The sequence below is a fragment of the Venturia canescens genome, chromosome 2 (assembly GCF_019457755.1).
Source record: "Venturia canescens isolate UGA chromosome 2, ASM1945775v1, whole genome shotgun sequence".
Taxonomy (NCBI): Eukaryota; Metazoa; Arthropoda; class Insecta; order Hymenoptera; family Ichneumonidae; genus Venturia; species Venturia canescens.
The window spans coordinates 9,364,928-9,392,653 of record NC_057422.1 but is presented as its reverse complement, the minus strand read 5'-3'; the positions used below and the strand labels follow the sequence as shown (position 1 = coordinate 9,392,653).

The 27,726-nt window shown below is 41.0% G+C and overlaps 2 protein-coding genes across 6 annotated transcripts; one reads left to right on the top strand and one right to left on the bottom strand.

Annotated features, from left to right (window-relative positions):
• Positions 1–1,228: 1,228 nt before the first annotated feature.
• On the bottom strand, positions 1,229–22,415 carry nvd (neverland). 5 transcript variants are annotated; one of them, XM_043411831.1, is made up of 7 exons: positions 22,287–22,401; positions 11,522–11,980; positions 3,841–4,006; positions 3,473–3,651; positions 3,136–3,302; positions 2,804–2,982; positions 1,229–2,690 (listed from the first exon to the last, which is right to left on the bottom strand). In XM_043411831.1, exons 2-7 carry the CDS (start codon positions 11,725–11,727, stop codon positions 2,070–2,072), a joined length of 1,518 nt encoding a protein of 505 aa, XP_043267766.1. In that variant the 5' UTR covers positions 11,728–11,980; positions 22,287–22,401; the 3' UTR covers positions 1,229–2,069. The 5 variants fall into 5 exon arrangements, with proteins under 5 accessions (XP_043267766.1, XP_043267763.1, XP_043267765.1 ...); XM_043411828.1 differs by lacking the exon at positions 22,287–22,401 and adding an exon at positions 21,651–22,277 and having other exon boundaries at positions 11,522–12,198; XM_043411830.1 differs by lacking the exon at positions 22,287–22,401 and adding an exon at positions 21,651–22,277 and having other exon boundaries at positions 11,522–11,983.
• LOC122406403 (cytochrome P450 307a1-like) lies at positions 17,331–27,477 on the top strand. The gene is made up of 2 exons (XM_043411827.1): positions 17,331–19,032; positions 24,399–27,477. The coding sequence occupies exons 1-2, from the start codon at positions 18,531–18,533 to the stop codon at positions 25,625–25,627; spliced, it is 1,731 nt and encodes a 576-aa protein (XP_043267762.1). The 5' UTR covers positions 17,331–18,530; the 3' UTR covers positions 25,628–27,477.
• The last annotated feature ends 249 nt before the right edge of the window (positions 27,478–27,726 follow it).

Sequence of the window (27,726 nt, the reverse complement as noted above, 5' to 3'; positions counted from 1 at the left end):
GGTTATTAGGAATTCGGGAATTTAGGTTTTTAAGAAAAAAGCTATGCAATTTTTCTCGACAAAAAATAGTCGACAATCTTCATAATAACCATTAGAAAACTGCTATTTTTTCCAAAATTCTTCTTTTTCTTTATGATAGCTTTCTGGAACATTTTTCAAGCTATCTTTTTTTAAATGTCTTATCCGATGTAGCGTTGTCCCTGAAATTTGCAAATTGATTGGAAAGTTGCGCTCCATTAAGGTGACTTGTAAGTAAGTAGAGCTTCAGCCAAATATATTCACGCGTTCCAATCAGCTGATCGCGGGGGAGTGCATTTTAAGGCAAGAGCATGCTCGTCATCATCATCCCTCGTTTTCCCTTCCTTGCTGCGTTACTCTCTATACGACTTGGTCTCTCCGTGTCAGGATCTGTTGGACTCTCAGTTACCAGGAACTCACCACGACCGGTAGTGAGAAACTGGAAGTCCCTGAACTTGACTGACTCTTCTTTAAAGGTGTGTAGGACGCGTTACTTGCACTCCGTATTACGCGCTTGTGCTCTCGACAAACAAGCGAGCCCTCGATTCTCCCCTCAATGAGTTTTGACTTCTCGGTGTAAGGATCGTCGCGACTTCGGACGATCCTTCCAACTTTTCGTCGCCTCTGAAAATTGTATTTTTAGTGGAAAAAAAAAAATAGATAACACGGAGCGGGGTAACACAAGGAAAGGTACTCGAGTAATTTCCCTTGTTACCCTTGTAACCAATCGATGAATGAAAAATATTTTTTTTTATAATCGGGTTTCGAGAGGTTACACAACCCCTTAAGTTTGACCTCTGTGCAGGTGTTCCACCGATAAGATAGCATTGTGTCGATAAGATACTGATTCGATAAGATTTTTGTTCTAATACGTTTAATGAATATTTTCCTGCATCCAATGTCATCTTTTGCTATGATTATTTCAACAACAGAATCTTTCTTTATGCTACATTCTCACGAGGTCGGCGATTTTTCAAATATTTCTTGAAAAAATTTTATTGCTGCTTGAGTAATGAATTTTGTAATCGACGCAATGTACACGAAATTTGGCCAAAAATGGAAGAGTGGAATTCGTGAACTTCAGGAATATAAAGCCGAATAAATAATCTCATTTCTAAAAATATTCTTCTAAAATTTATTTCAACGGTACGGTCTAACGCTGCATTAGTTTTCGTTATAATTATTATTGGCATAAATTAACACAAGAATGTTTGTAGATGTTTCAAGAGCTCAGTTTTTATTTGGTTAATGCTGAGCACGCTTGGCGAATTCAGCAGCCCTCGAATCTCCCTGCCAGACATTTGAACAAACAAACAAATTCGTAAAACTAGTTAGACTCGGATATTTTACAATTTTCTCAATCACTCAGGTTAGAAAGACTTACAATTCATGGGAACGATGATTTTCGTAATTTTTCTTACTTTTATACTTTTCGTCGTTTTCGTTCTCTTGTCACTTTCATTAAAGTTTTTCCAAAAGTACGTTCACATTTTTGGAGTCGCTAGAAAAAAATCCTCAAATACCCCCCACGAATACTCGCAAGTGCAAATGATTTTTTTCGTCTTTTGTCCCGAATCGTTAACATCAACCGAACATTTTATTTTACCAGAAGCTTAGCAAGGATTTTCAACTTCCGCGATCGTTGATTTGCAACAATAAACGAAAAGCGTTGCCAATCTGTTTAAATAAAAATTTCTCTCAACACGAGTTCATGAGAATTGTTCGCGTGAATAAAATAAAGTTAATCGTTCCACTGAAGTTTGCTGAAAACTTGAGAATCTTTTCACTCTCTTTACTCTTATTTATTTACATAGTTTTTATACTTTCGCAGGGAACAGAAAATTTGGAATAAAAATTCAAACATATTGAAGCGAACGAGAATTCTTCATTGAAGAATTCTTCGGGCAAGCGAATTTTGAAAGGCCTTTTCCACAACGTTTCAAAACTTCTTTCTTCTCGAATGTGTGTGTATAAATTCGTACGAAAATCGTGGTAATAAAACGAAGTGTTTCATAAAACAAAAATGAAGATTGTTTCGCGATTAGGATTTTTCACCAATCGAGGGCCATCGTCGATTCGTAAGTGGGACTATTTGCCGTGTAAAATTGTTCAAACCAGCGTCGAAAGGCGCTTATCGCTCGATCTTCGCGCACGAGAACGGGTCGTTTTAAAAACTTTTTGTGGTTCCACACTGCCATGTCGCGTTCGAACATGATGCACTCGCCGAGCAAAACGATTTTGGCGTATGGTCCGAGAAAGGGCGATGCGAAAATGGTGTGTGTAACGCGCTGCGAAAGAGGTCCAAACGGAGTTACGGTCTGGAGTATGCACATTTGTCCAAATCTCGTGTCGATCCACATCTCGACGTAGCCAGGCCCAATCTGTTTGGCTGTTACTTTGAGCTCGAGCATGGAATAACGACCGAAGAAGATCGTACTGTGTTTCAGGGTTCCTGTAGCTCGATGATTTTCCGACGAATGATCGCCGTTGCAAATGGTCGTTTCGAGTTTTTCGATCGGTTCGTCGCTCGCCAGCGTTCGTGACATTTTTGTCGACCAGGTAGCATCGGTCCAAGAATGCCTGAGAAAACCCCACAAGGAGTTGTTGAAAAATATTCCTGGTCCGTGGACTGCACTGAAATGAGCCATGTCCGCCCCGTTTTCCGGTATTTCCTTCAAAAAAATTCATCCTCATTAGTCCGTTTCTTTTCTTTAGTTTCTTTTTTCAAATTTCATTCGAACAATTATATCGCTTGCTCGAAAAGGAACCCTCTAAAATAACGTACTTGTATATGACAGTTGATAAAATACTCGTTTCGGCCATGGTCCCACCAAGCTCCATTGGCTATTTTTTCAATTGGTTCTATTTGCCAGTAAGGATCAGCCGATTCTGCGTGATACCATACGAAGATGATTCGGTTGACTTCGCAGCACTTCCACGCCTTCGTATTCGCCGATTCTGGAACTGATAATGAATCCTTGGATACATCGATTCATCAGAAGTGAAAAAAGTGTCTCTAAAGCCTCGATTTTTCGACGGGCAAAATACACCAGCATTCGTCGTCCACATTTTTATATTTTTCGTCTATCTTTCCTCGTTTATTCCTCAAGTATTTACCTTTCTTCGTGTATGGAATGTTTTGACACTGACCATCATCACCCCGAAAGAGCCAGCTGTGGAAAGGACACTCGAGACAATCGCCCTTGACTTTACCACCTTCGCCGATATTGGCACCGAGATGAGGACAGTAAGCGTGTAAAATTTTCACGTCGCCCTTTTCTGTCCTGTTTAAAGAAAAAACAATAGTCCATCGAATGCCGGTGAAATCACTTGTTCATTGACACAATCAGCAGAGAAATGGGGCTTGGAATGAAATCGTATGGAAATGAGATAACTTGCTGATGTCAGACGACTTTGTGAGAAACTCCTTTTGGCTTTTCGTTCGATATCTTACCTAAAAACTGCAAAATTTTCTCCCAGAGCCGCTACGTGTTTGACCTCACCCCGCTTGAGCTGCCTGCTTTCCAGTAGTCCGAACCAACCGTTCGGATAAACGGGTGGCAATTTTCCAACCTTGCGGTTGCCCGCCCCCGCATAACGGGTACGACGAGAATTTACGTTTTCTTTGGTATTCTGAAAAAATGAACGACAAAGTATGTAAAACTTTGATACAATTTTCACTTGAAAGCAATTTCACGCAGGAAAACGTTTGAGCAGCAATATTTGTATTCGATCCGTGTATTCCAGCGGCTATGTTCCCTTTTTTTCAGCAAAGATGACGAAAGATAGAATAATGTCTGCAATGACCTAAATTACGCTTACCCTGACCCAGTTAATCTTCCAGAAGAAGGCTGCGTAAATGAGTAAGGTCAGCAAGGTGACCGTTCCTGCAGTCCACCAATCGATCATTCTACCCTGCATTTTCTTCTTTCCTTCCGTCTCCCAATTCACCTGCGTTGAGTTTACGACGTTTCCTCGCTTCCACGATCTGTATGAAATTTTCTAACGTCAATGGTTTTGGATGTTTTCGTATTTTATTCGTATCAAAAAAATCGAGGCACTTTGAGGAAGGAATTTCATTCGCCGAGACGACTAAGCTCGTTCCACATTCAAAAAGCAGGGACTGGAAACCATTCGACACTAAAATGGATCACCAACTCGATTTTATCACTCTGACACAAGAAACTATGGACTCTGTTCCACGTACAAAATGGAGCTGGAGCAGCCGCGTCGATACAGTTCAATCTTATCGACGATGAATCTTTCAAGACTCTTATGCAAACGGTTGAGAATCGATCGACCACAGTGAAACGTTGGTGAATTTTTTGGTTCGCAAAACTGGAGAAATCAAACGTATTTTGTTTAAAAAATCTTAAGATTCACGATTAAAGTTACATTTTTTGGGCCACGTATAATTTTATTTGACTTTTCAGAGAGAAAATGGGAGTTCCTGCTGCAAAATCCATCATCTTCATCGAAAGTTCATCTACTTCAGGGAACGTTTTCGTTCGAGTAAAATTCGCCCAGCTCCAAGTCAATGAAGACGCGTAATTTCGAAAAAAGGCTCCATGGAAAAATGTGTTTCGTCCCTTCCGAATGGTACGGATTCATACTCTTTTGAATTCAACACCCACCGACATAGTTGAGTGAGTAAAAAATTATTTGGAAAAATAGAACTTTTCAGTCGCTTACATCGATGGTCACTCCTCAATGCATCTATTCACGGATGCGCACAATCTCGTTAACAATCGACGTACTCTCATCGACTTTGAAAACGAATATTTGCCATGGACACTTTGCCGCTTTACCAGTTTATTCATCTGAGAAACTTTCTGTTACTTTGCATTACTGCACAAGAAGGACGGAACAATCGCCAACTGATTTTGGCTCGCAGACAAGAAAATTTTTAAACTCGCAGCACACTGCCCACTGCGTCTGAGAAAAACTGAGAACAGGAAGAGCGATATTCGTACGAGAAAAATTCGGTCCCAGGTTCCAGAGACACGTCGAGGGAACTGAAACTGCGAGAGCCTCTCGCCAGTTTATATGTACCCGTAGTTTTGAATCCTGGGTCACTTGGACTAGTCAAATGTGAGACAAATCGCGTGTATTGTCCGTTCGAACCGATGATGATGATGAGCTGCGTGCGCGTCACTGCGAGCTCGAGAATACATGCATCTTATTTTCTTATCTATCGAAGGATCTCAGCATCGGTTTTCGCCGTTGACGACAGCGTCGAGGATTATCGAAGGAATGGTTTTCAACGCTGTCGGTCCGAAGGTTTCACGATCTCTATAAATATGAATATAGCACTTCCGGGGTCAAAACATTTGTCAAGATTCTTCTACCTGACGTTTCTGCAATTCTCAAGGCAGAAGAGCCTTAAAATTTGGAGTGTCAATAGTTTATTATTACAGGGTTTCAACATCGTTGGAAGTTGCGTTTCTCTGTTGGGGTATTTTTAAAATCGTACTCGTCGTAGAAGCTTTCAGTACTCCAAAGAGATTTTTCGATATTTTAGAAATTGGCAGGACTGAATGGGAAGAGCGAAAACAGGTTTCATCGCTAGTCGTTGAATCGGTGATCGTTCTTTTTTTGTGATCGAGATCTTTTCACGTCTTATTGTTGTAACGTGACTTCGATTTTGGACAGGTATTGTAGTCGAAGATCGGTTTTGGCTCATTCGTAAAAAAGGCTCGAGCTTGTTTTTGAGCAGGCAGAAGATTTATTTTCGGAGGCATCAACTTTTATTTGTGTCTTCGAGCAAACTTTTCCACGTGGCCCCGATTTTCCTGATTGAATTTCAGTACCTGCGCGGGTGGGATCGAAAGAGGGAGTAACGATTCCGAATAAACATTTGCTGCGAATGAAAAATTCGTTGGTACAAGGAAAAAAGGTTTTTCCGCAAGGCTCCTTGAGTAGTCGTTAAGAAAGTTTATCACCCCATACCGTTACAGTTTGACCACGAAAAATCAGGAAACTCCAGCTTACACCGGAGTGCTCGAGACCTGCTGGGCTGGGAAACACGGTTTGAGAAGAGCTTGAAAAAAGCATTTTTCTCAAAAAGGCGAACGGCAAGAAAGACGGGGAAACGAGAGCTTCAAATTCGTGGAAAAATTCGAAGGGACCTAAACATGTGTCACATTTATTAGCCAAAATAAAATTTCATTAAATTCATCTATTTATAAACTCTTTTTCGAGATTAGATTTTTGGTCCCTTCTTTCGTACTGGCGACTCTCGGGAATGTGCTCTTTATTGGAGCATAATACGTACGGCGACTGCGTAATAACACGGCAAATGAAGCTTCACTTTCAAGCCATGTATATATAGGCAACCGTGAATTTTTACGTTGAAAATGACAGGTGAGCTATACAAGGCGAGTTACGAGGAACAAAATGGCGTAACTGCGAGCTTGTCTTACGTGTTAAAAGAGGGGGTTAGGTCTTTTTGCTCGACAGCAATCAATATACGGAATATGCAGGACTATATACATGAGTTGAGGAAAAAATGAAGAAGTAATTACGAAAGAGAACGAAGAGTATGAGTGCGAGTAAGAGAGAAAGTGAAAAAACGTGTAAGAAGAAGAAAGATATGGTAGAAGAGATGGCGGCTGGATGCTGTAGACGAGGATATATCTTGTCTCATCCGTGCAAGGGCAAGGGCAAGGTGCACAACACGGCGGGGACGCAGGACCAATGAGTTTTTGGTAGGGCAGCTGCGCGAGACGAGCATAAATTTAAATCATGCGTTTTCTTCTTCTTCTTTTTTTCCCTTTTTTTTTCTCATTTTCTGTTCATCTCTCTCCCTCTCTTTTTTAGGAGTGTCGCTGTCCTCAGCGAAGAAGCGACTCCGATCGTGTCATTTTATTTTTCCAACTCTCTCGCTCTGGTACATACTCGTTCCCGCCTTTTCAAGATCCTCGCTTTTCGACCCTTCCCTCGCTCTTCTCTCTTTTACAAAGGCGAGCTGTAGCATACGCAACTTATGCGTCGTCGCGTCCACCCGACGGAGAGCACACTTAAGCAAAACTGCTTAACTCGACGATCCAGCTTTTCTCCAATTTTTATCTATTTTTCCTTTCTATTATTTGCAGCTACTTCCTTTTGGAATGGTACCAACGTCGATGCTCTTTCGTCGCATAACTGGTCAGCACACTCGTCATTATTTTTGACCGCCCTGATTTGCGATGAGCGAGCTCGAGATTTCGTGGAACAAACTCGGTGAATCCGAATATAACCGGACATCAAACTCACTCTTTAAACTCCCACGGTCCAGTTATAATTGATCAGTATTTAAAATCTCGTCTCTAAGAAAATATTTCTGAACACTCATATCTCTACGGGTCAGTCCACGAAGCAGCAAAGGTCAGCGGCAGCGTAGCTTTTTTTTTGCATCTTATTGATTGGTGCTCAGAACTCATTTTTATAGTAAAACATTTTTCCTTACTCAGCCCCATACCGGTGTGTAGAACTTCATTTTTTCTACTGCTCAGAGAATTTAGTCCGAGTTCACGAACGAGCGACGGTTTCGTGATTTCGAGTCGTCGCGAAATCTTCAGTTTTCTTTGGACCAATGGAATTAACCGAATTGATAAAAATTTTCAACATTATTTCTGTGAGATTTTTTCTTCGCAGAGTTTTTCTCGTTGCAAGTGTCACGCATTCGGTCATCGAAGATCCGAACGATTATTCAAGCATCCCATATTGCTTTCGTTACTTGAATTTCATTATGCAGAGCTTCCTCCGCATTCGTCCATCCGCGCGTTCGTTACTCATCAGCTGATCGCGAGAGAGTGGATTTTAACGCAAGCGCCCGAGTTTTACGGCATCTCCGGACATGCATCCTCCTCACCGTGATCATCCCCCGTTCTGCTCTTCCCTTTCTTACTCTCCACGGGTCCGTCTCTCCATCTCGGGATCTGGCAGGCTCTCAGTATTTACGAGCTCTGTCCCAGCCACACCACGACCGGCTGTGAGAAACTGGAAGTCCCTGAACTTGACTGACTCTTCCTTATAGGTGTAGAACGCTTTACTTGCACTCCGTATTACGCTCTCGTGCTCCTGACAAACAAGTAACCAGCACTCGAACCTCGCGGTCCAGTATAGTATACACGCTCTCGCTTATATTTTTGATTTTTCTTCTTCAAGCATTGCTTTATGCACAGTGAAACTTGGGCTTACGTTGCTTCGATATTCTCAGCTTATTCTTCGTGCACTTGATATTATGATTCGTTCAACCTCTGAACCATTATTTGACTTCTGACTCAGCCATTTTCTCACTCAACGATCTCGAGTTTCTCTAAAACTGTGCCTCCTCGGTATCGCTCCCTTAAGGAAGATCATGCGTTACTTGGGATTCGAAAAAGCAACGAACTTTTTCGCTCTTTTCATGATGAGAGAAACGATTGAAATTTACTCTCGCAATTATTTAAATAATGTGTACTTTATTTGTTGAGAATATACTTTCGTAGGAAAATCGCCGAGCAAAATGCGACAACAGTCATTTCCTATTTATATGCGTATGCATATCTATATTTTAAACCAGCTGGCTCATGGCGTTGTCAAACCTTATTCCACTGTTTATGTCGTTATTATTCGTTAACCTCAACTAGGTGTTTTTTTTTTATTCCCGCAAGTGATTTTGACCGGTATCAAGGCTTTCTCGAGACATCATTGATATCTGAAAACATTATATTTTCTTATTCTCATTTTTGGTTCTTTAAAGTGGGGAGGATCCTATTTAATTAAATTCGAATCGTCGTACAGGAAGTGTATCTGCCTTAAGAGAGTGTCCCTTAAATATAACCCTTAAATATAACCCTTAAATATAACCCTTAAAAAAATGTGATTTTCGTTAATTGTTTTCTCGACAACTAGACGGTTGATCCTATAATAATTCTGGGAATAGATGCGCGGTCTATATTTCTAGCGTATTTACAAATTTCAACTCTTAAAGTTGGAATTTTTGATGACCATTTCAATCTCTCCATTTCAATCTAAACAATTCCAATTCTATTATTTTCCCTCTTCCCTGTTCACTATACAATTAAGGGTTCCCGGTGAGGATTTCATGGGTTTAAAGCATCGGGTCAATTCTTTCAGGAGTTTTTCCAAAGTTTTTCTATATCGCATTCAGAGCGCGTTGAAATTTTATTCGTTTCCCTCGACCAATTCCTACACGGAGAGACTTTTATACGAATATTTCAGATGAATACATAGAAAAATTTGCTATGTTTTGTAGCAGCGCTGTTGTATATATCACCATTCTATTACATTTCACCAAAGTGCATGGTAATTTTAATACCGAAAGCAGTTCTCGCAATCTTACTATGTACGACAGGCAAAATTTAGGTCTGTGATATTCTTACATCGAACGACGTATCGATATCCGAATGTCACTCGTGTCTTTGGTGAAATGTCAAAAATGTTTGTATTGTCGAGTCGCACCGTCTGAAAAGAAGTAAATTTTCTTTCGACAAAGATTTACTTAATAAAGTCCGCTAACGAACGAAACGATTGCTTGAAATTTTACTATGTGCCACTAGTTAATTTTCATGTTTATACTCGCAACGCCTCATGTAATTGGTGGGCGCATGAATTTTGTTGCGTTATTGAGCAAAATTCAGTGCGGTAAAAAGGAAAATACGAAACTATGCAATTTTTCGTATAGCACAGAGAAACGATTGCTATGGTATCTCCTAAATTTTCATCAAATCATTTCATCATTTACTATGTTTTTAATCAAAATTCGCTCGGTGTTTATTTTTGATATAGCACACCGCGTTATTTACTATGGACTGTGGTAATAGTTCCCCAAACTGAAAAAAAAACGAAAAAAAATCGAAAAATTCATGAGCTGTGTATCGACGTGGGCAATGAACTTTCAATTCTCGAGTCTTCCAGCGAATTCGACGACGAGTCAAATGCGCGTGTATCCACGTAAACGTAAATATACGTTATTGAAAAGTACCCGCGAAGTCCAGCGATGACGTAGGTTTCGCGAGTACGAGATGAGCATGCCGAGCCTGACGGATCTTTTTCGAAGGTTCCAGAGAAAATTCCAATGACGCAACCTCGTCTTGGTCGACGAATCTTCTCCAGGAAATACCGACGCGTATCGGTCTGTGATTTCAAATATTTCAAGAGTTCATACGGATCATTCGACTACGAATTTAAACGATTTTTTTTCAATTTTTCACGAAAACAACGAGACCAGAATTGATAATAAACCGTCGCATTGGAAACAATTAAAAAATTACGGAGTAAAAACGAAAATCCGGTCCACGACGCGTTCGTAATTAAAACGCAACGGTTTTGATTACCACCGATAATCGTACTGGTCAACGGAAATGGAGCGCTTCATTTCGTTATTAAGAAAACACACGTCGTCAAGTTCTGGGTAACGTGACTCCCGTACGTGCTTTACCATGTTCGCTCAATTGATATTCTTGGCTTTACGCCATATTTATTACCAAATGAACTCGGATAATCGGCATAACACCACAGTACGCGTAGGTTTGATGTAGTTTTGCCAAAATCCATCAAACTCGTTACCACTTTTCTTCCCTATGATTTGCTTTATCTCTGAACCGAGCTCCAACTCCCAGGATCGTGAAAAAACACAAGTGACAAGTGTTTTCAAGACATCGGATTGCAGTCTTATGCCGAGAGTGTTTTCTACAAAAGTTACTCGTGGCTCCCCGCGGCACGAGTATCATCACTCAATTAGTTTTGTAGGATCGTAATGCTCGAAAATGTTTCACAGAGAAAAAGTGGTAGTTTTTATAAATCGCTTTTTCAAATGAATATTGTAAGCCCCCCCGTGCAAAATGAAGATCAAAAGTTGTTGTTTTCACTATAAACGAGTATGTATTTTGATCAAAGGAGCCATCGAAGCTTCTGATTACGACGTCTAAACAGAACGAATTGAAAACGCCATTAGTGCAAGGTCGCAGTCGGGCGTATTGAATTCTGAGGTAGTATTACGACGACACATGTATTCGCACATATCGTACGAATGTGCATACACATGTCGGTGAATCAGCAACGCGTTCCGATTTCCGTTGACGGTAGCACGTGGGTCCATGGGAAAAAACGGTGGCGAATGAAAGACGAAGCCGTGACACGTGTAAGGACACACGTTAATTAGAGTCAGCGAGAAGAAAAGGAGACAGTTTTTTTAACGATTTCACACATTCTGCGATGTCGAATAAAAGTAAAAGGAATTTCACCATAATTGCAAACGATGAATAAATAATTCAGTGACAAAGTATCGTACAACGATTCTACAAATTTGAGGGATAAAATAAATGATTTGTCAAAAGTGCACCTCAGTTTCAGTACCTCGATATTAATGAGCGTTAAAATCTATTTTGTACAATTATTAATGGCGAATACACGCGAAGGAGAAAAACGATTGATCTTCCGTTCGGTGTGATCGAAACGAGGAGGAAGAAAATGAAATAAAATGATAGGGATGAATGAGTGATAAAGAAAGACTCACCTAGTGGGCACAGCGTTGATTAAGTATATCTGACACAGAGAGGAGACGATAGAGAGCTCGGTTTCGGTTATAAAGGTTGGTAGAAGGCTCGTTGCTTCTGCTGACACGAAATTACTGCGAAATATTGTGTTCAGTGGGCTTCTCGCTGCTTCTCCTCCTGGACTTCTTCCTTCTACTCCTTGCTGGCTCTCGTTTCTTCTTTTCATGTCTCTTTCTCTTGTTCGCTTCTCCTCGTTTTTCACCCTCTCCTCTCCTCCTGCTCTCGTAACGCTTAATTTTTCGACTCGTGTCTCTTATTTCTTCGTCCTCATCTTCTTATTTTTCTTATCGTCGGGCGATTCTCTTTTACGCGTTTCGCGAATATCGTTACTTCTCGTCCCTCCACCTTGTTTCTTCGTGTCCTCCAATTTCGTTTGATATCCCACCGCGACGGGCGACAAACTTTGGTGTCAGCCTCGTCTGCTGTGATAATCGATCGTCATCAGGGGAGGAAGATCAATCGATGGTCAAATTGCAAAGATCGCCAGATTTGCCGGAAATGAAAGATTTTCGAGAGCTCCTTTGAGTCCTAATTTAGTAATGAAACTCTAACGATTTGCCAGCTTCGCGATTAAACGTCATGGATTTTATTGTCGAACATTCTACAACGGCAGCGTACAGTTTGGGCTCTGCGGGCTCTACTCAGTAATGATCGACGAAGCAGATCATCGTTAATTTGGAAATGAATACTTTACTCCTGGATTGTTCATCGATGGAATGAAAATTGACGAAATTATTTCAGATGAGTCAAACAGAATTGTCAACATTTTTCAACTCCCTACGCCAACTCTCGATATGACGATCAGTCTTTTTGTACCGGTTTTTTCAATGGAGAAAAAAACCTCAAATTGGGCCTCTTGGATACACCTATCTCGAGCTCGTTTTTCATCCAACGACAGCGTGTACGTCCCGAAGGTAAAAGAAATCAGACACGTGTATGCGTATGCGTATATATACGTTGTGATCGTTTCCGCGAAATCACGACGCGATCGCGTTCTAAAAATAAACTGTCCATAATGACGAGCTTCCAACGATGGTAAATTTTTCACGCACACACATCTTCTCCTGGACGCGAGAAGATAGTCAAATTCAAGAGAATTACAATGCGGGATCATCGTAGATCGTTAAATTTGTCGTCAATAAAAGAACATTTATTGTCACGAATTCGAGAAAATTTAAGGAAGAGGCCGTACAGTCATTTTTTTTACCCAAAAGTTATGACCTGTGCTTTTCAAAAGTTAGGCCAGTTTAAAGAAGAGTTGGGAAAAAAAAGAGGAAACGCTGGTGAAAGCTTAGGCAAAAACACGGACGGTGACGATCCCAGCCTCAAAAAACTACACGGGAAAGAGATTAATATTAATATAATCTCAGCAAATCTCCTAATAAATCTGAAAAAATTGACATTGTTCAGCAAGCCTTGCTCATGTTGCCCAAAAAATTTCATATTTTTAGCATCGTTTTTAACGGAGATATCACTGAATGTGTCTTGACTTTCATAAGGTTACATGTTATTTGGCCCAAATAATATTTCGTCCTAAACTTTCTGAAAATTTAACTGGATTTTTTTACACTCGGCTTTATGAGAGGCAATCGGTTTAAAATCGATGACATAATTTTCTTTCTAATGCCTCAACTTCCTTAAGATAAATTTCGCCTCTTTTTTTTTCCATCTCTACAAAAATAATTAATTCCTCATAATCCATATGAATCGCTGCTAATTTGAGTTATTTAAAATCTGAATTGATTAATTATAAAATCGGTTGTACAGTTGGCTTCGAATTGTACGAGCATGCAATTGGGTCGACTTTCCTCTTCCCTCACTCCGCTTTTTAGTGTATTTTTGAGAGAATCCTTTTTCCTGTGTCAGGAGGTTTGGGATTTGGTAACGAATTCGAGTACAGGGAACGAAGAGAAGCCACTCGTTATTTATGGCTTAGCTAAACAAATGGTGCGTAAGCGTGAGAGTAAGGAGAGGCTTCTTGCTCTGTAAGCCAAGAGGCAGATCGTCGATCGAAAGGGCACACTCCTGCGGAATAACCAATGAACGCGAGAGAAGCCCTTGAGTGCTGTTACAGGACATCAAGGACTGTGCCATCGACGAATAAGAGCTCTGCGTATGTGCGCGCGCGTATACGCACAAACATGTGAAAGGAATAGCTTGCAAGCAAAATGGAGCTGATCGTCACGATGCAGCACGAGAAGTTATATCATCCAGCGCCCTTTTTCCGTGCTTCGCGCCATCTATACATTATGCAAGGACGTTTTTTCCTTTTTTCATTCTTTTATAGTCGTTTTCTAATCGTTTACACGCGACGGGCCCTCCTCCTGCAAGAGAAAGATAACTTGTGGGGCCCTAACAGGTTTCCGATTATGGAAAAGACCAGAAGGAACCATGACCTCGTGAGCTAGTCCTACCGCACCACACCACCACCTAGGCCTCTTTATGTACATATATATGCACGAAAAGGGGCCCGAACGGCGCTCCAACAGACGCGGCTCTTCTTCAACTTCATCTTTATCATCCTTTTCTGCTTCTTCTTCTTCTTCTTCTTCTTCTTCTTTTCTTTCTTCTTATTCCCTTTTTTCACTGTCTTCCCGTCTCACTGACTACCGTCTACGTTTCTTAGTTACGTTCTCTGCTGAATTTTATCATTGTCCCTCCACCCTCGTATAATCTTGAGGCTGCCTCGCGGGATAGATTATTTATACTAATACCAGAAGGAAGCTGCGTGCATGGGATGTTCCAGGACAAATAGGAATAGGAAGAGCTTCGATCTTGACGATCATATACTCGTGGAACATTTTTATAATTACTATTTTTATCCACATGAGTGTTTTATTTATTGTTTCAAGTCGTGGAAGTGGGTCAATGTTTCAAAAATGAAAGTTCGAACGAGATTCTGACATCGGGAAACGAGCGAATGCCTAAAGACGTTTTCATGTCGAGCCTATCTTCTCTTCGCATATTTGTTGAAAGCATTATGCAGCATCGCGATAAAAACAAAATGCATGACGATCCCGACTTATTTTTCCCACGAGTCAGCAAATGAGCTCGAAAGTGTTTTTCCAAAATTGATAAAATCGTGGCTCATTTACGGTAGAGACGACTATACAAAAATGTTGAAGAGATGCATGTGAATTTTTCAAAATACCCGTGTCCCGGGCTAGGTAATTAGGCGTGGAATGCCTTATACGTGTATTCAGATCTGCGGCGACCATAAAGCGCCAAGCATTTTACGACTTGCCTTTTTTTTCTTCCTTGCAGACCTGAAGCGACCCTTTTCTAGCGTCTCAGGAGGTATTTTTATCTAGCATCGTCCATTCATTATCTAAGGGCTGCGCATATTCCCTCTCATCTTTCTTTCTCTCTTTGTCTTTCTGCTTGAGCTCTCACGCTGACGCACACTTACACGCTTTCTCGAACCATCTCTCGTCTCCACTTCCTTTACCTGCGTTTTTTTTTCCCCCCGGCATCCAGTTCCTTTTTTTGTCATTCTTTCCATTCAGGTTCCGATCGTCATTAGTGTTATGTTTTGGAGGCGTTTTCGCCAAGCTCGACGTTGAGGAAGGTCACATTCTGTCTACCCGGTGCATTCGTAACGAATGATTTATCGATACATTTTTTTGCACTGTTTAGAGGGCCAGCTCTGCGTCCTTCACGCAATAGTAAAACGAACAAAAGTTCCAATGAGAACGAAGCCTACTGATGTTATTATCGTTCTAACAAAACTCCTGGCCTTTTAGCATTTGAAGTACGTAAATTTCAGATAAATAAAGAATTTCAAGTAATAATGCGCTAACAATTAAGTTTTCAAGTCCAATTTAAACCATTTTTTTTTTCAAAAACAAGCCCCAAAATGCTCCCACTGCTATCGTTTTTTTATAAGTCAACGAAAAGTATTCATTCCTGCATGGAGAGAAAACGTTTTTTTAAATTACTACGACGTCATAGTGTCAGGGTTCTACATCGCTCATTTCGGAGGTTTTTACCCAAAACATTGTAATTTCCAAGTAAATTCCGAACAAAAACTTTTAAATTGCGTATTTTGCTCCGACAAAGGTTTAAACTGTGCTATTTTTTCCTTCGCAATTCACCGAGGAAACATTGTAAAATTAATATTGACTCGATGATGAATTTAAAGAGCCCAAACACAAGGATCGATCATCCACCAAAGTGTTTAGAAATTTACGATGCTACATAGCAGAATTTCATTTGCGCTTGTACGATAATATATTAGTACGCACGTGTGTACCGATAAAAATGGCGGTCCATGTTCGTACGAATTAATAAATATTTTACGATATGGAACCCCACTCCTGTGGCATTCTAGTAGTTTTTACTGTAAAATTTTAAGTTTTATGACAGTTCCAGATGGGACGTCAAAATTTACTAAATACTCCTGTAAAAGTTGCTACTTGGAACAATAAATATTATTTAATTTATAAGAAAACTCAATTTTTCTCCCGTAATAATATCACGAATCGCAGCTCGTCACCGCACTATCGTCACTCGCGGTAATTTTGCAAATTTAATTTTCTCCGTCTATAAAAATGACAGTGCAAAAAAGATAAAATGTGGTGGGAAATTAGACAAAGTCGATCCAAAAAGCGATTGTTATCGTGAGCCCTAAAAAAGGGCCATTCCCGAAAAATAAAAAGATAATTTTGGATCGAATGGGATTATCAGGGCTCGGGAAGCTCGTGGGCCACGCTATGCTCGCTTACGTATATCTCTGCTGTGTAATAACTCTCCGGCGGTTTTGTCAGACCCCCGGGACTGCGAATAATAAGAAGGCGAGTTTGTCGAGAGATTCCGTGACACAGAGTAAAAAGATTTCTCCTCAAATATATGTTCAGCCGTTAAAATCGTTGTCGCGAATCCACGAAAATAAAATAGTCCTGTACACGAAGTTTGACTGATGCTGAGCGGCGTTGAAAAGCTCGAAAAATGGGCATGGCACGAGCGCACTTTTTCCAATGCCACCGTTGCGTTGAACAACGATCAACTCAGTCAATTAGTTCGGTGTATTTTGAATGAATACTCAAATAATAAATAAAGAACGCCCTCCGCGGTGGTCACGATGCGGCAAGAAACACATTTCGGTCCACTGGACCAAGGATTCTCCCACGTTTATTCGTAAAGTACAAATTTTCAAGTAACGACAAGTAATGCTCAGAAGAAGCGGTCGAGGATTGAATATAAAGGATCGGAAGCGCGGATTTCGTGCTCCCAATTTCTCAACACTGTTTTCGTTTATCACACAACGAATAATCGCATAAAATCCAACAGTGACGAACAACAGAACACATTTTCATGGTCTCTACGTAACTTTCGCATCTCCCTTTTTTCCACGTATATATTTCCCCCTCTCGAAGGACTCTCACCCTAGATCTCCTTTTCTCTTGATTTCCACCTCCTACATCTCCCACCTTGGTCTGATAGCCGGGGCCGTTCTCCCTCTTTCTCTCTCTATTTCTCACCGTGGTGGTATCGGTGCATGTGCATCCGCGAGCAACTAAAACTGTGGCATCTCGAGTCTGAGCTGGAGCATCGAGTCCGCAAGTGCACGACTCTTCGTCGCCGCGTTCCCTCTTTCCTTCTTCAGTTACTCGGGAGGTTTGTCAGTTATTTTCTCTCTCTCTCTCTCTTTCTCCCTCTTCCTTTTCTCTCTATCTGCCTCGGTCTCGGTCGCTCTTTCGCGTTTTCGCTCCCTTCCTCGCCTTCCTTCTCTCTCCTCTCGTCCTATTAATTTCCAGCACTCGAGAGAGCACCCGAGAGATCTCCCGTGCATCTTCTCGGAGTCCTGTCGTTGGTAGTTGAGCGCGCTTTTCGTTCAAACCGCATTCGTTCAAGTGCAACGGATCCACTGGCGTGTCTCTAGCGGCCGCGCAACGCTTCACACATATGTACGAACGGGATCGCTCACAAATCCCTCATTTTTTAACAACATTCGAACAAGGAACAACCTTTCGATCAAATTACCGAGGAACGTGGACAATTTTAAAACTGGAGGCTCCGATTATCGTGCAACATAAACAGTACGCCGACGATCTTTGATCAATGAAGCAAGAAAAACTCTATGCAATTAAAAAAACTCGAATCATCCCTGAGAACTCAATCGTAGAGAAAAGCAAAAATAAAAAACAAAAATAAACTAAATATTGTCGTTTCTCCGAGCGCGTGTAATTTTGTAGAGAAAAGAGAGAAAGAGGGAGAGGAGAACTCGAGAGAGGCTTGCATAGATGATATGTAGTCCTATAAAGCCTGAAATATATAGACGCGATATTCTAACGGTACTCGTGCGCTGCGGTCAGACCACGTGAATATACTTTCGCGGATACCCTCTCATACATAAACAGTATAAATACAGGCCGCACTAGAGCTGTGAGTTGTGCGCGGTAAAACAGTGGCGCGGGTGCAAAAATCAAATCTCAATAATCCGGGAGTAATTTCGGTATAATCAAGAACATTTTGCGAACCTTGGGAACAAAAAGTAACGAAAGTTCACCGGTCTCGGGGCGATCGTGTGCTTTGGAAAGGTCTTAAATATTCCTGGGAGTGCAGGCTTCGAAAACATCGTTCTACTTTGACTTTACCATCGCACTGTTGCAATTGTTGTAGAAAATTGAAATATTGTGAATGATCGAGAGATTGATTCCCAAGCAGACTCGTGAACGTGGCAGCAAATTGTTGAAGCTCGATCGTAAAGGACAACTTGATGAGAGTGATAGTGAGGTATTAATCGAAAAATCGAGTAAACGCGAATCACGATAAAAGGAAAATCAGAAGCCACACTCGTACCAGTGAGAAGAAAAAAATAGATAAAATACCGTGTCCACTCGGTGCAGGCGTCGATGAAAAGGAAAACTTAAATCAGGCTTCGTGACGATCAACCGGAGCATTAAAACAAATTATCGATTGTTTTGTTCTGCAAAGAATCACTGAGATTTCAAATAACCTTCAACAATTATGGCGTCCGTCATATTTTGGGTTTTGCTTTCGTGCGCAACGGCTCTATGGACACTCACAAAAATATTGTCTTCGCGAAGCCAGGCGAGGAAAAACGAGAAATGTCCTCAACTCGCAAGAAACGAGGGAACAGCTGTAAGGGGTGGTAGAAAATCACGAAGGGAACGAGCCAACAAATTCAACCAAGAAGACTTCATCAGCACCGAAGAATCGCAAGACTCGAAAGGGCCTTACGAAAAAAAAGTTCTTCGCGGACCAACGCCGCTTCCTTTGATCGGCAGCCTTCATCTTCTTCGAGGGCCTGCAGGACCCTTCGATGCCTTCACGAGGCTTTCACATCAGTACGGTGACATCTACGAGATTCAACTTGGAGTCGCTAAATGCGTCGTTGTTAGCAGTTACAACCTTCTCAAAGAGGTTCTCATCACGAAGGGTAGTCAGTTTGGTGGACGGCCTGACTTTCTTCGGTTTCATCAGTTGTTCGGTGGCGATCGCAATAATTGTAAGTACACCCACCCATTGACATCCTCAAAATTTGCAATAAAAATTTCGTAATAGTGAGAAAATTAAATGCAGAAAATACGTGGGGACAAGGATCGAAAAATGAAAGCTCCCATCACGCCGAAATGCTTCGAACTCGAATTTCTCAATTAATTGGAACTCCAATCCGCTAAAATCGAAACAAAAGTACTGGATTGTTTCATAGAGTGCTTTAACGAGGGAAAATTCAATTGTCATAATTTCCATGTGCGTTGTTTGACTCAGTTCAAACAATAACGAAAAAAAAACGCCAAAAACGCTCATCACGGTGTGCATATATTTTTAGTCATGGAAATTCAAGCGAATACTTTTACCGCGCGAGAAGGAAAACGATGTCTTTCTTCTTTTCAGGCATGCATCAGTCCCGAGAAATCGGGTCTGCGGAATTCATTTGAGCTGACGTAACTTTCTGTCCCAGACAGAGGAGCTTCGTATTGCGGAAGTCAACGTGCCGCGGCGATTAGCCGCGTGCATGGTTATCGCGGGTCTCAGCCCGCCCTTGTTTTATTTCGCGTCTCTGTGCTTGACCCGGATTTCAAATTAGCAAATACAGGGCGTTGAAAAGCTTTTTATATTTCAATTATATTTTTATCGCTTCATCACGAATATCATTACTTAATCTACTCTGATTAGAATTTTAAAAAAATCGGCTTTTCTGGTTATTGCATTTTTCGAAAGCGCGCATATTTAAAAGTATCATACTAAAATTTTATAACGATCCGAGCAGTCCAAGTGTACTTTTGAGCGACGTTTACTTGGCTGTCTGAGCGCGCTAATACGCACCGCCCACTGCGGTTTTTCTCAAAATTACATTTTTCGTCGGCTCGTTGGTCAAATCTCCGAAACTATTCGACCGATTCTTGCCAAAATTTTGCCACATGTCCTTTATGACTAAAACTATAGCGCATGTCATGCGAATTTTTAAATTTTGAGTGGAACTATTTTTTTTTGCAAAATCGATGAAAAAACGTGCTTTTCTGTATTTTTTTGAAAAGTGGCCGTCGTTTTGTCATTTTTGAAAAAAATAAATCGTATGATATGCGCTACAGCCATTTACCTATTGAATCTAAAACCATTTTTATTTTTTTTCTCCGATCATCCATTCCAGCGATTTTATCAACAGCGCACACCCATCTTTTTTTTGGGACTGTCTTTTCCCCCGTTTTTCTGTACGAAAACTGGATAAAAAAGATAGAAACATTTTTTTTTGTATATTTTAAGAGTATATTTCTCAGGCCTAATACTTTTTATATCCATATTTATAATTTATACCGGTTAAAAAAATTTGCGAAAATAGTCTTTTTTTTGGTGGTCTAATTAGGTCAGACCCCTTAAGGAAAACTTTTTGAGATTTGGCTCAACAAGTTTTCCGCAATGCTGGACTTGTGTAACGCAAACTCTGAACAAACATATTTTTACGTACGTATTTCGATCGAGTTAGAACTTATACTTTCATACACGAGCATTCGAGTGTGACATGAAAGTATAAAAAGCGAGGAATCATATATCTCAGTGGGGCCAGACACGAACAAATGTTCGTCACGTTTATCGAGCAATGATGCCGAATTCGCGCTGCTGAGACAAAAGAAGCAACTCTTTGGTGGAGTCTGACAATGGAAATGATGGTATCGAAGTCGAAGGTTACGCGTTCAGTGGTAACCCCCAAAGGCCCTGATATCGAAGTACTTCCGAAAAGTCTCGAGTGCTCAAAAGTGAAAAAAAACTCATTCGTAATTTGTCAATAACGAGCCACGCTTTCCTTATCGCACCGAAACAAAGTTTCACAACCTTCCTATTCCCGACACGAGCACGTGCATCCCACCAAAGTTACGAAGTACGGTCGATAACGTTTTAAATTATGTAAAACTCTAATATTAGCGTTCACACCGCCAGCCGAGGAAATGTACGAATCGGTTTTTACTGAAAGTAAGGTAGAGGTTTTCATGAGCTCAAAAAATTTGACTGTCGAACGACAAACTATTTGAAATTGAGCGTAAACTAATAATAAATTAAACTAAAAATTGAATCGACCAAAAGAAAGGTTCCCAGCCGAATTGCGAATAAACATTTTAAGGGTTTAAGAAAAATTCTTGCAGCATGGAGCTTTCGAAACTTTTATGCATCTTTCTTCCTTTCCAATTTGAATGGCTTCGTGCAAAATCAGCTATTCTCTATAGCTCGCTCATAAGAATATCAGGCTAAGAATGTATATAGATTCGAGGAGTTGCACGAGTGTATCACGTGTCTAGTAAGGTGAAATCTCAAGTCGAACACTGCGAGTGCCTCTCACAGTACAGGAAAGTGCGAGTTGACGAAAGCGTGGAACAGACTCATTGGATTAAGATGATTTAATCTATTTATTTTAAGTAGAGAAAGGCTGGAGAACGCCCTCCTGCGGGCCTCTCGAGGACGCGACAGAGTAAAATCATTGCGGTCAACCTATGCATGGGCCAATACTTCACGCTGATTAATTGCTAGACCGGTGACCTGAATCTCCACATAAATACACGTCATCTCATGTCAGTGCGAATTCACCTTTCCAAAACTCCTTAAAAGTATACTCATCTGGCGTGTAAATACCTTAATGGTAGCTCGACATTATTGCTAAAAATCATGGCCCTTCTCACGCAGTTATGATTTGCGAATCTTCGATTTTCAGGTTTGAAGAACCCCTCGAATTTTCGATTATCCAATTTTATAATTTAATGCACTTCCAGTTTTTATGCGATCGTTCTAACGAAGCGAATTCGCCACGCTGTGCCCCCTTGACTTTAGTTATACGCACTCTTGACCTAATGCCCGTGAACATGGGACAGAAAAAAGTACACTGTGAGTAGAATCTCCTCAACTCACTTCACGGAACGACTGTTGTCCACTCTTTTTCTTCGTTTCTCTATCCTTTCAGCAAATTATTGAGAACAGAGCTAATGATTATTATTTGGAAGATTTTGTTCACGAAGTTTTCTCCGACTGAGGAGTTGGGCTTTGAGCAAAATATTCCGCACTTGATATAACGAGAATTTATTTCATTTCATGCACACATCAACTTGTTTTAAGCTCTGGTCCAAATGGCCCGGTTCATCGTATTCCTCCTCGAATAGATTGGTCACGAGTTACACACTGTCGCACGTCCGATGGACTTTTTTTCTTTGTTTTATCAAGGTCTATCAAGGTATTTTGGTCTCCCATTTATTGCCACCGAAAAATAATAATTACCCAGCAACGAACAATCGGCACCGTCCCGCATAATACAGCGTGCGACGATGATCAATTAATCGCTAAAGTGCTACGATTAGCGTGGTATTTTGTCGTGAATCGTGGTGTCTGTCGGTCGATTGCGTGTTTACTTATGACTCCGCGAATTGTCCATGCGTCCGCGTGTGTTCTTCCCTCATCGATTACCTGCGACGCAACCTGTGCTAAAATCTAAAGCATCGAGTACGTGGACGAACGAGCTTGGTGTACGTCGACCAGCTGAGCTATATAGCTTTTCGTACAGCAGACGCTTTAGCGATCGGACCGATGCTCCCTTTCTCACGATAAAAATATTCGATGCATGCTCGCTCCGTATGTCTCCGAATGTTCGGAAGTCCTCGACTGTACTAGAAACAAAAATCTTCAGATTTCGGTCATAATTTTAGAAGAATATTTATTAAATAAGCTAAAACTACAATTTTCAATACTAGATTCGTATGAAATCGGAAAAAATGTGCAGAGCTGAAAGAAAATTTGATTGCTTCAAATAATTTTGTGGTGCAACATATTTTTTTAGATATTTTTTTTTATTTTACTACTCATTAGAATTCGTGTAAAAATAACACGCTTCGGGGGAGGCACGAACCGAAATATCGGAAAAAATAACAGCGACGTTACGAGAGCCATATTAATTTCTGAGCTTTAACGATTTATTGAAAAACCTCGTTGATGCCGGGGAATGTACGGAGCTTCTGAACGCGAGTACGCGTGTCTTCTCGGGAAGGGCAAAAAGCCAAGGGGTGTGTGAGCGGTGAAAAATAAATGATTTCTCGAAGGAGCGTTCATTGCAGGATGTAGATTGCGACTGGTTGTTGACGCTCGCCGGGTAAACTCGTAATACTGGGAGCAGGAAGCGGTCTCGGTCTCCTCGAGATATAACTCGACAGTCGAATTAACCGCTTCTCGGAACGGACAGCCCAGATATACTGGTGCGAGGCTGCGTGAAGCAGCATCTGCTGTCTCTTCTGATTACGCTCTCGCGATGCGCACCGGCTATCTTTTCTGCTTTGATCCTCGTCCTTTCATAGTCGCATATATAATACACCGAGTATCCGCATGTACGAGGCGCAATGAGAGCCACAAGGGCCACCACTCGTTATGCGTCACATTTTTTTTGGCAAATGCATGAGCTACTCGCCGCGTAAGATCTCTTTAATCACGCAAATGTATGTAGTCTTTTTCTCACGTATATGCAAGGCCCAAGTACTCGCAGTTAAACTCGCCAGGACCAGCACTAAAATTGCCACGTTTCAACTTCCCCTTCGACGTATATCCTCACCATGAAATTATAATCCCTAGGCACATTTTATTTTTGGATCTTCCCCCTGAACGACGTGAAGCATTCTTCGAGTCTTGGCGTTGGTGTCGAATAACGTTTCATCCATTTAATTCAGGCTTTTGGCACAAACATTTTTCGGGCTGCTTGCTAACATTTGTTTTCACGATGAACTAATGTCTTGAAAAAATTCGTATTCGCGATTGAATTCTACTTCCCAGTCGGTCGTTGTTTTACAATTTTTTATTAAGATAAATTCTTTGTTTGACCGATTGAAAAAAGGTTCCGTCAACCGATTTTTGCCATCGTCCTGCTCAGGCTGACAGGAGCCTTTTTTAATCCGTCAAACTGTGTCGAAGAACTTTCATTTCGAAAATTCCGAGGTTAGTCGACTGATCGATACTCTTATAATGGGATATTTTTATGTCCATCGAAATAGTCAAGACAAGCCGTCTCTTATGGACTGGCTGATCTCTTAAAATCTCATTCGAGTATGACGAGGCTGCTTCAACCGCGTTGCAGCTTTGCTTTTGAAATGATCGTAATTGATATAACGACGTCAAATGTAACGAAGACAAATGACATGCTAGTAGCTAACTGATTTCGAATAATGTTATTGACTTCCTTCGATCTCTCCACTTGACGACGAATGCGGCTTATACTCGAAGCCAGCTTGAAAAACTTCGCCGAACAAAACCGCATCGCGAAGTTTCAAATAGAAGGCAGTGTCCAATTATCCTCTTTACGAGAAGAAGTTGCCTTCAATAATTTCTTCCCATTTTTCTCTATGATTGCAGCACTGGCTCTGTGCGACTGGTCGGATCTCCAACGCCAGAGGAGATCGATAGCTCGAAGTTTTTGTTCGCCACGTGGCGGAAGTCCCCAACAAGAGGAATTTTCGAGAATCGGTACACTCGAAGCGACCCAGTTGCTCAGGGCTCTCGAGAAGAAGGATTCGATCCCGACATTGGAGGGCAAGCAGTCGCTGAAGCCGCTCTTATTGGCTTCTCTAGCAAACATGTTCACTCGTTACATGTGCTCGACAAGATTCAGTTACGAGGATGAAGAATTTCGCCGTATCGTGCGTTCCTTCGACGAGATTTTTTGGGACATAAATCAAGGCTCGCCGGTCGATTTTTTGCCTTGGCTAAGTCCCTTTTACACGAAAGAAATGAACCGCTTGAACGATTGGTCGACGGACATAAGGAGCTTCATATTGCGTAGAATAATAGATCGTCATCGCGAAACTCTCGACACGGTGACTGGTACACCGCGCGATTTCACGGACGCTCTTCTCCTCCATTTGGAGAGTCCTCAGACAGATTTATCTTGGCAGCACATTATTTACGAGCTGGAGGATTTTATCGGCGGACATTCAGCGGTCGGGAATCTCGTCATGTTGATACTAGCCAACACCGCTGTGTACCCCGAAGTCCAGAAAAAAATTCAAGCCGAATGCGACAACATATTATCGCGGGCTGATCGAACCGACGAACTGATTTCGTTTAACGATCGTTTGGAAATGGCTTATACCGAGGCTGTTATATGGGAAACGCTGAGAATCGCAAGCTCGCCGATCGTCCCTCACGTCGCGACCGAGGACACGGATATCGACGGTTATCCTGTGGCTAAGGACACTGTCGTATTTGTCAACAATTTTCATCTGAATCTCGGCGAATCTTACTGGGGTCCGGACTCACGGGAATTCCGGCCTGAACGTTTTCTCAAGCCGATCGATGGTGCTTCGATCAATGACGGGACATACGAAGGCCCCAAATACCGCGTTCACAAGCCCGAATATTTCGTCCCGTTCTCCACTGGCAAACGTACCTGCATCGGACAGAGATTAGTCCAGGGTTTTGCGTTCATCATTGTAACCGCTCTGGTATCGCGATATGACGTGCTTCCCGTCACCGATAATCTTAAGCTCCACCTACTCCCCGGCTGCGTCGCTGTCCCTCCGGATCCCTTCCATCTCAAGTTACAACCGAGAAAACGCGGCTTCCAAGCCTCTCCGTCCGCATGAAAAATCCGTTTTTACGATTTACAACAATCCGTTATTGTAATGAATGAAAAAACAAAAAGAAATAAGAAAACGAGCTTCGTTGTTTTCGTATATATATTTTTTTTATTATACAAATGAAACAAATGTTATTCCCAATTGATATCAAAGCTTTTATGAATATTGTTTTGTTTTTAATGGCATGTATTTCCAGAAAAATGGAATATCCGTTAGTAATTATAGTTATTGAATTGCAAGACTGAATTTAAAGCCCGACTGATATGTGCATTTTCGTAAATAAATGTTTATTGAATAACAATCTTACTGCAAAGGGTCGTGTCGAAATTTCAACTTAAAATTGTAATGCTTGAGTGCCCTGGATGTTTTTCGTGATCGTAACTTCAAATCAAACGTGAATACGATTGAGAAAAAAATGCTTAAAAGAGAAATAACACTAAAGTATGCAATGTCGATGCATCGCGATATAAAAGTCAAAATCATGGAAACTGGTCTCCGCTACGGGCGGAAATCCCGTAAGATTTGGATGACGATTCTAAACAACTTTTGCGAAGTGGAATGTTCGTGTTCGCGCAAAGAAACAAATTCTTATTATCACACATTATTCGGTCATGAAAAAATCATCGTAAAATCATATTATTTTTAATGTTGTGACCTCAAGGGAGGGAAAATGAAACCGCGATGAAATCAAAGGCTGCACTACGGTACTGTGCACGTGCGAGCGAGATGCCTTCGTTATTGTTTCTGTTTTACGCGATAACAAGAAACACGGCAGGGGCTCGATGGCAAGTATTAAAGAGAAAGAAAATCAACTCGAGCCCGGCCGTACTTTTATAAACGCGAATATGTAACAGGGAAATTTGCCCCCCGGAAATTCACTTCCGGAAAACCAATTTTTCAATCTCTTCGTTTTTTTTTCACTCTCCAGGCATTCCAGACTTCTCTATGAGATTAAATGATTATTTATTCAAATATTCATGAAAACCCTGAGCTAAAACATTTGGTCTTATTGATTTCTTTCCAATCTTGGTTCGCAATGTTGTATTTTTCGGGGGACGAATCTTCCGGTGTCTTTCTGGTGGCGAATTTCTTTCGATTCCCTCAAACGCGATGGCTTTTGAGCTTTCTCTCTTTTTAATTAGCTGTGACGCAGGAGGAACCGTGGTTGAGTTGAAAAACTTCAGGTTTTTTTCCTTTTCATTGATCCTTGTTGCGGGTCAATCCCTCCACCAAATTCTGAGGTATCGTAATTTCGTGGATTCAACGTTACAAGAATGTATGCTTAAGGAAGTTCAAGCGATATATAAAGGATACCGTACAAAAAATAAATTAGATTTTATAATTCCAAGTTAGTGAATTAAAAATTAGCGTGAATCTTGTCGAACAGCGCGCTTAATTATGTGTGAAAAATTTGGAGAGGTTTCACCGTTTTGCAATCGAGATATTCATTATTGAAAATGATAGTTTGAATATGGGCTCTTATGGAAGCTTTCAAAAAATTGCCAACTTCAACAATAAATATCTCAATATCGAGACGGCGAATCATCGGCATATTCGGCCAGAAGTTTAATACTGCCTTAACTTTTCTGTTTAAAAAATGTTACTGTGCAAAGTTGGAAAATAATTGTTCCATGAGATACGCTTGAACCTCCTTAATAAGAGGAATTCTTATGCTTGTATGTAAATATATTCTTCGGATTAAGATCCCTTTGCGTCTTGTTGTGTCTAAGATTATACGATCGATGATCTGTTTTTTTACATTTCACTTATGCGCTTATCTGAGGATTGATTGATGGATCGAGAACCTCGGCATATTTTGTTGAGCAACGGAAAAATAAAAATATCTATACAAACAAGTATTCGTTTTCCGATCGATTGATTATTTTTTTCCACATTCCTTTGGATCCTAATTGAAAATGATTGAATTCATTCCCATAAGTCCGACTACCGAAAATAGTTTTCCAGTGAATGGACGCGTTTTGAAAACGCTTGTTTCGAAAAACGAACGAAAATCACCCGAGCGCTCATCAAACGAAAAAAAAATAATAAAACCGTTTTCGTAATCGAGGACATTTTTCAGAGGACGGTACATCGAATCGAATGAG

Coding starts and splice junctions, on each gene's coding strand:
- nvd (XM_043411831.1), bottom strand. CDS start 11,727: ATGAAAAGAAGAAACGAGAGCCAGCAAGGAGTAGAAGGAAGAAGTCCA. Junction 4,007..11,521: donor ATCAACGCTGTGCCCACTAG/GTGAGTCTTTCT, acceptor AATTTCATACAG/ATCGTGGAAGCGAGGAAACG. Junction 2,691..2,803: donor TTATCAACTGTCATATACAA/GTACGTTATTTT, acceptor ATTTTTTTGAAG/GAAATACCGGAAAACGGGGC.
- LOC122406403 (XM_043411827.1), top strand. CDS start 18,531: ATGGCGTCCGTCATATTTTGGGTTTTGCTTTCGTGCGCAACGGCTCTA. Junction 19,033..24,398: donor CGGTGGCGATCGCAATAATT/GTAAGTACACCC, acceptor CTATGATTGCAG/CACTGGCTCTGTGCGACTGG.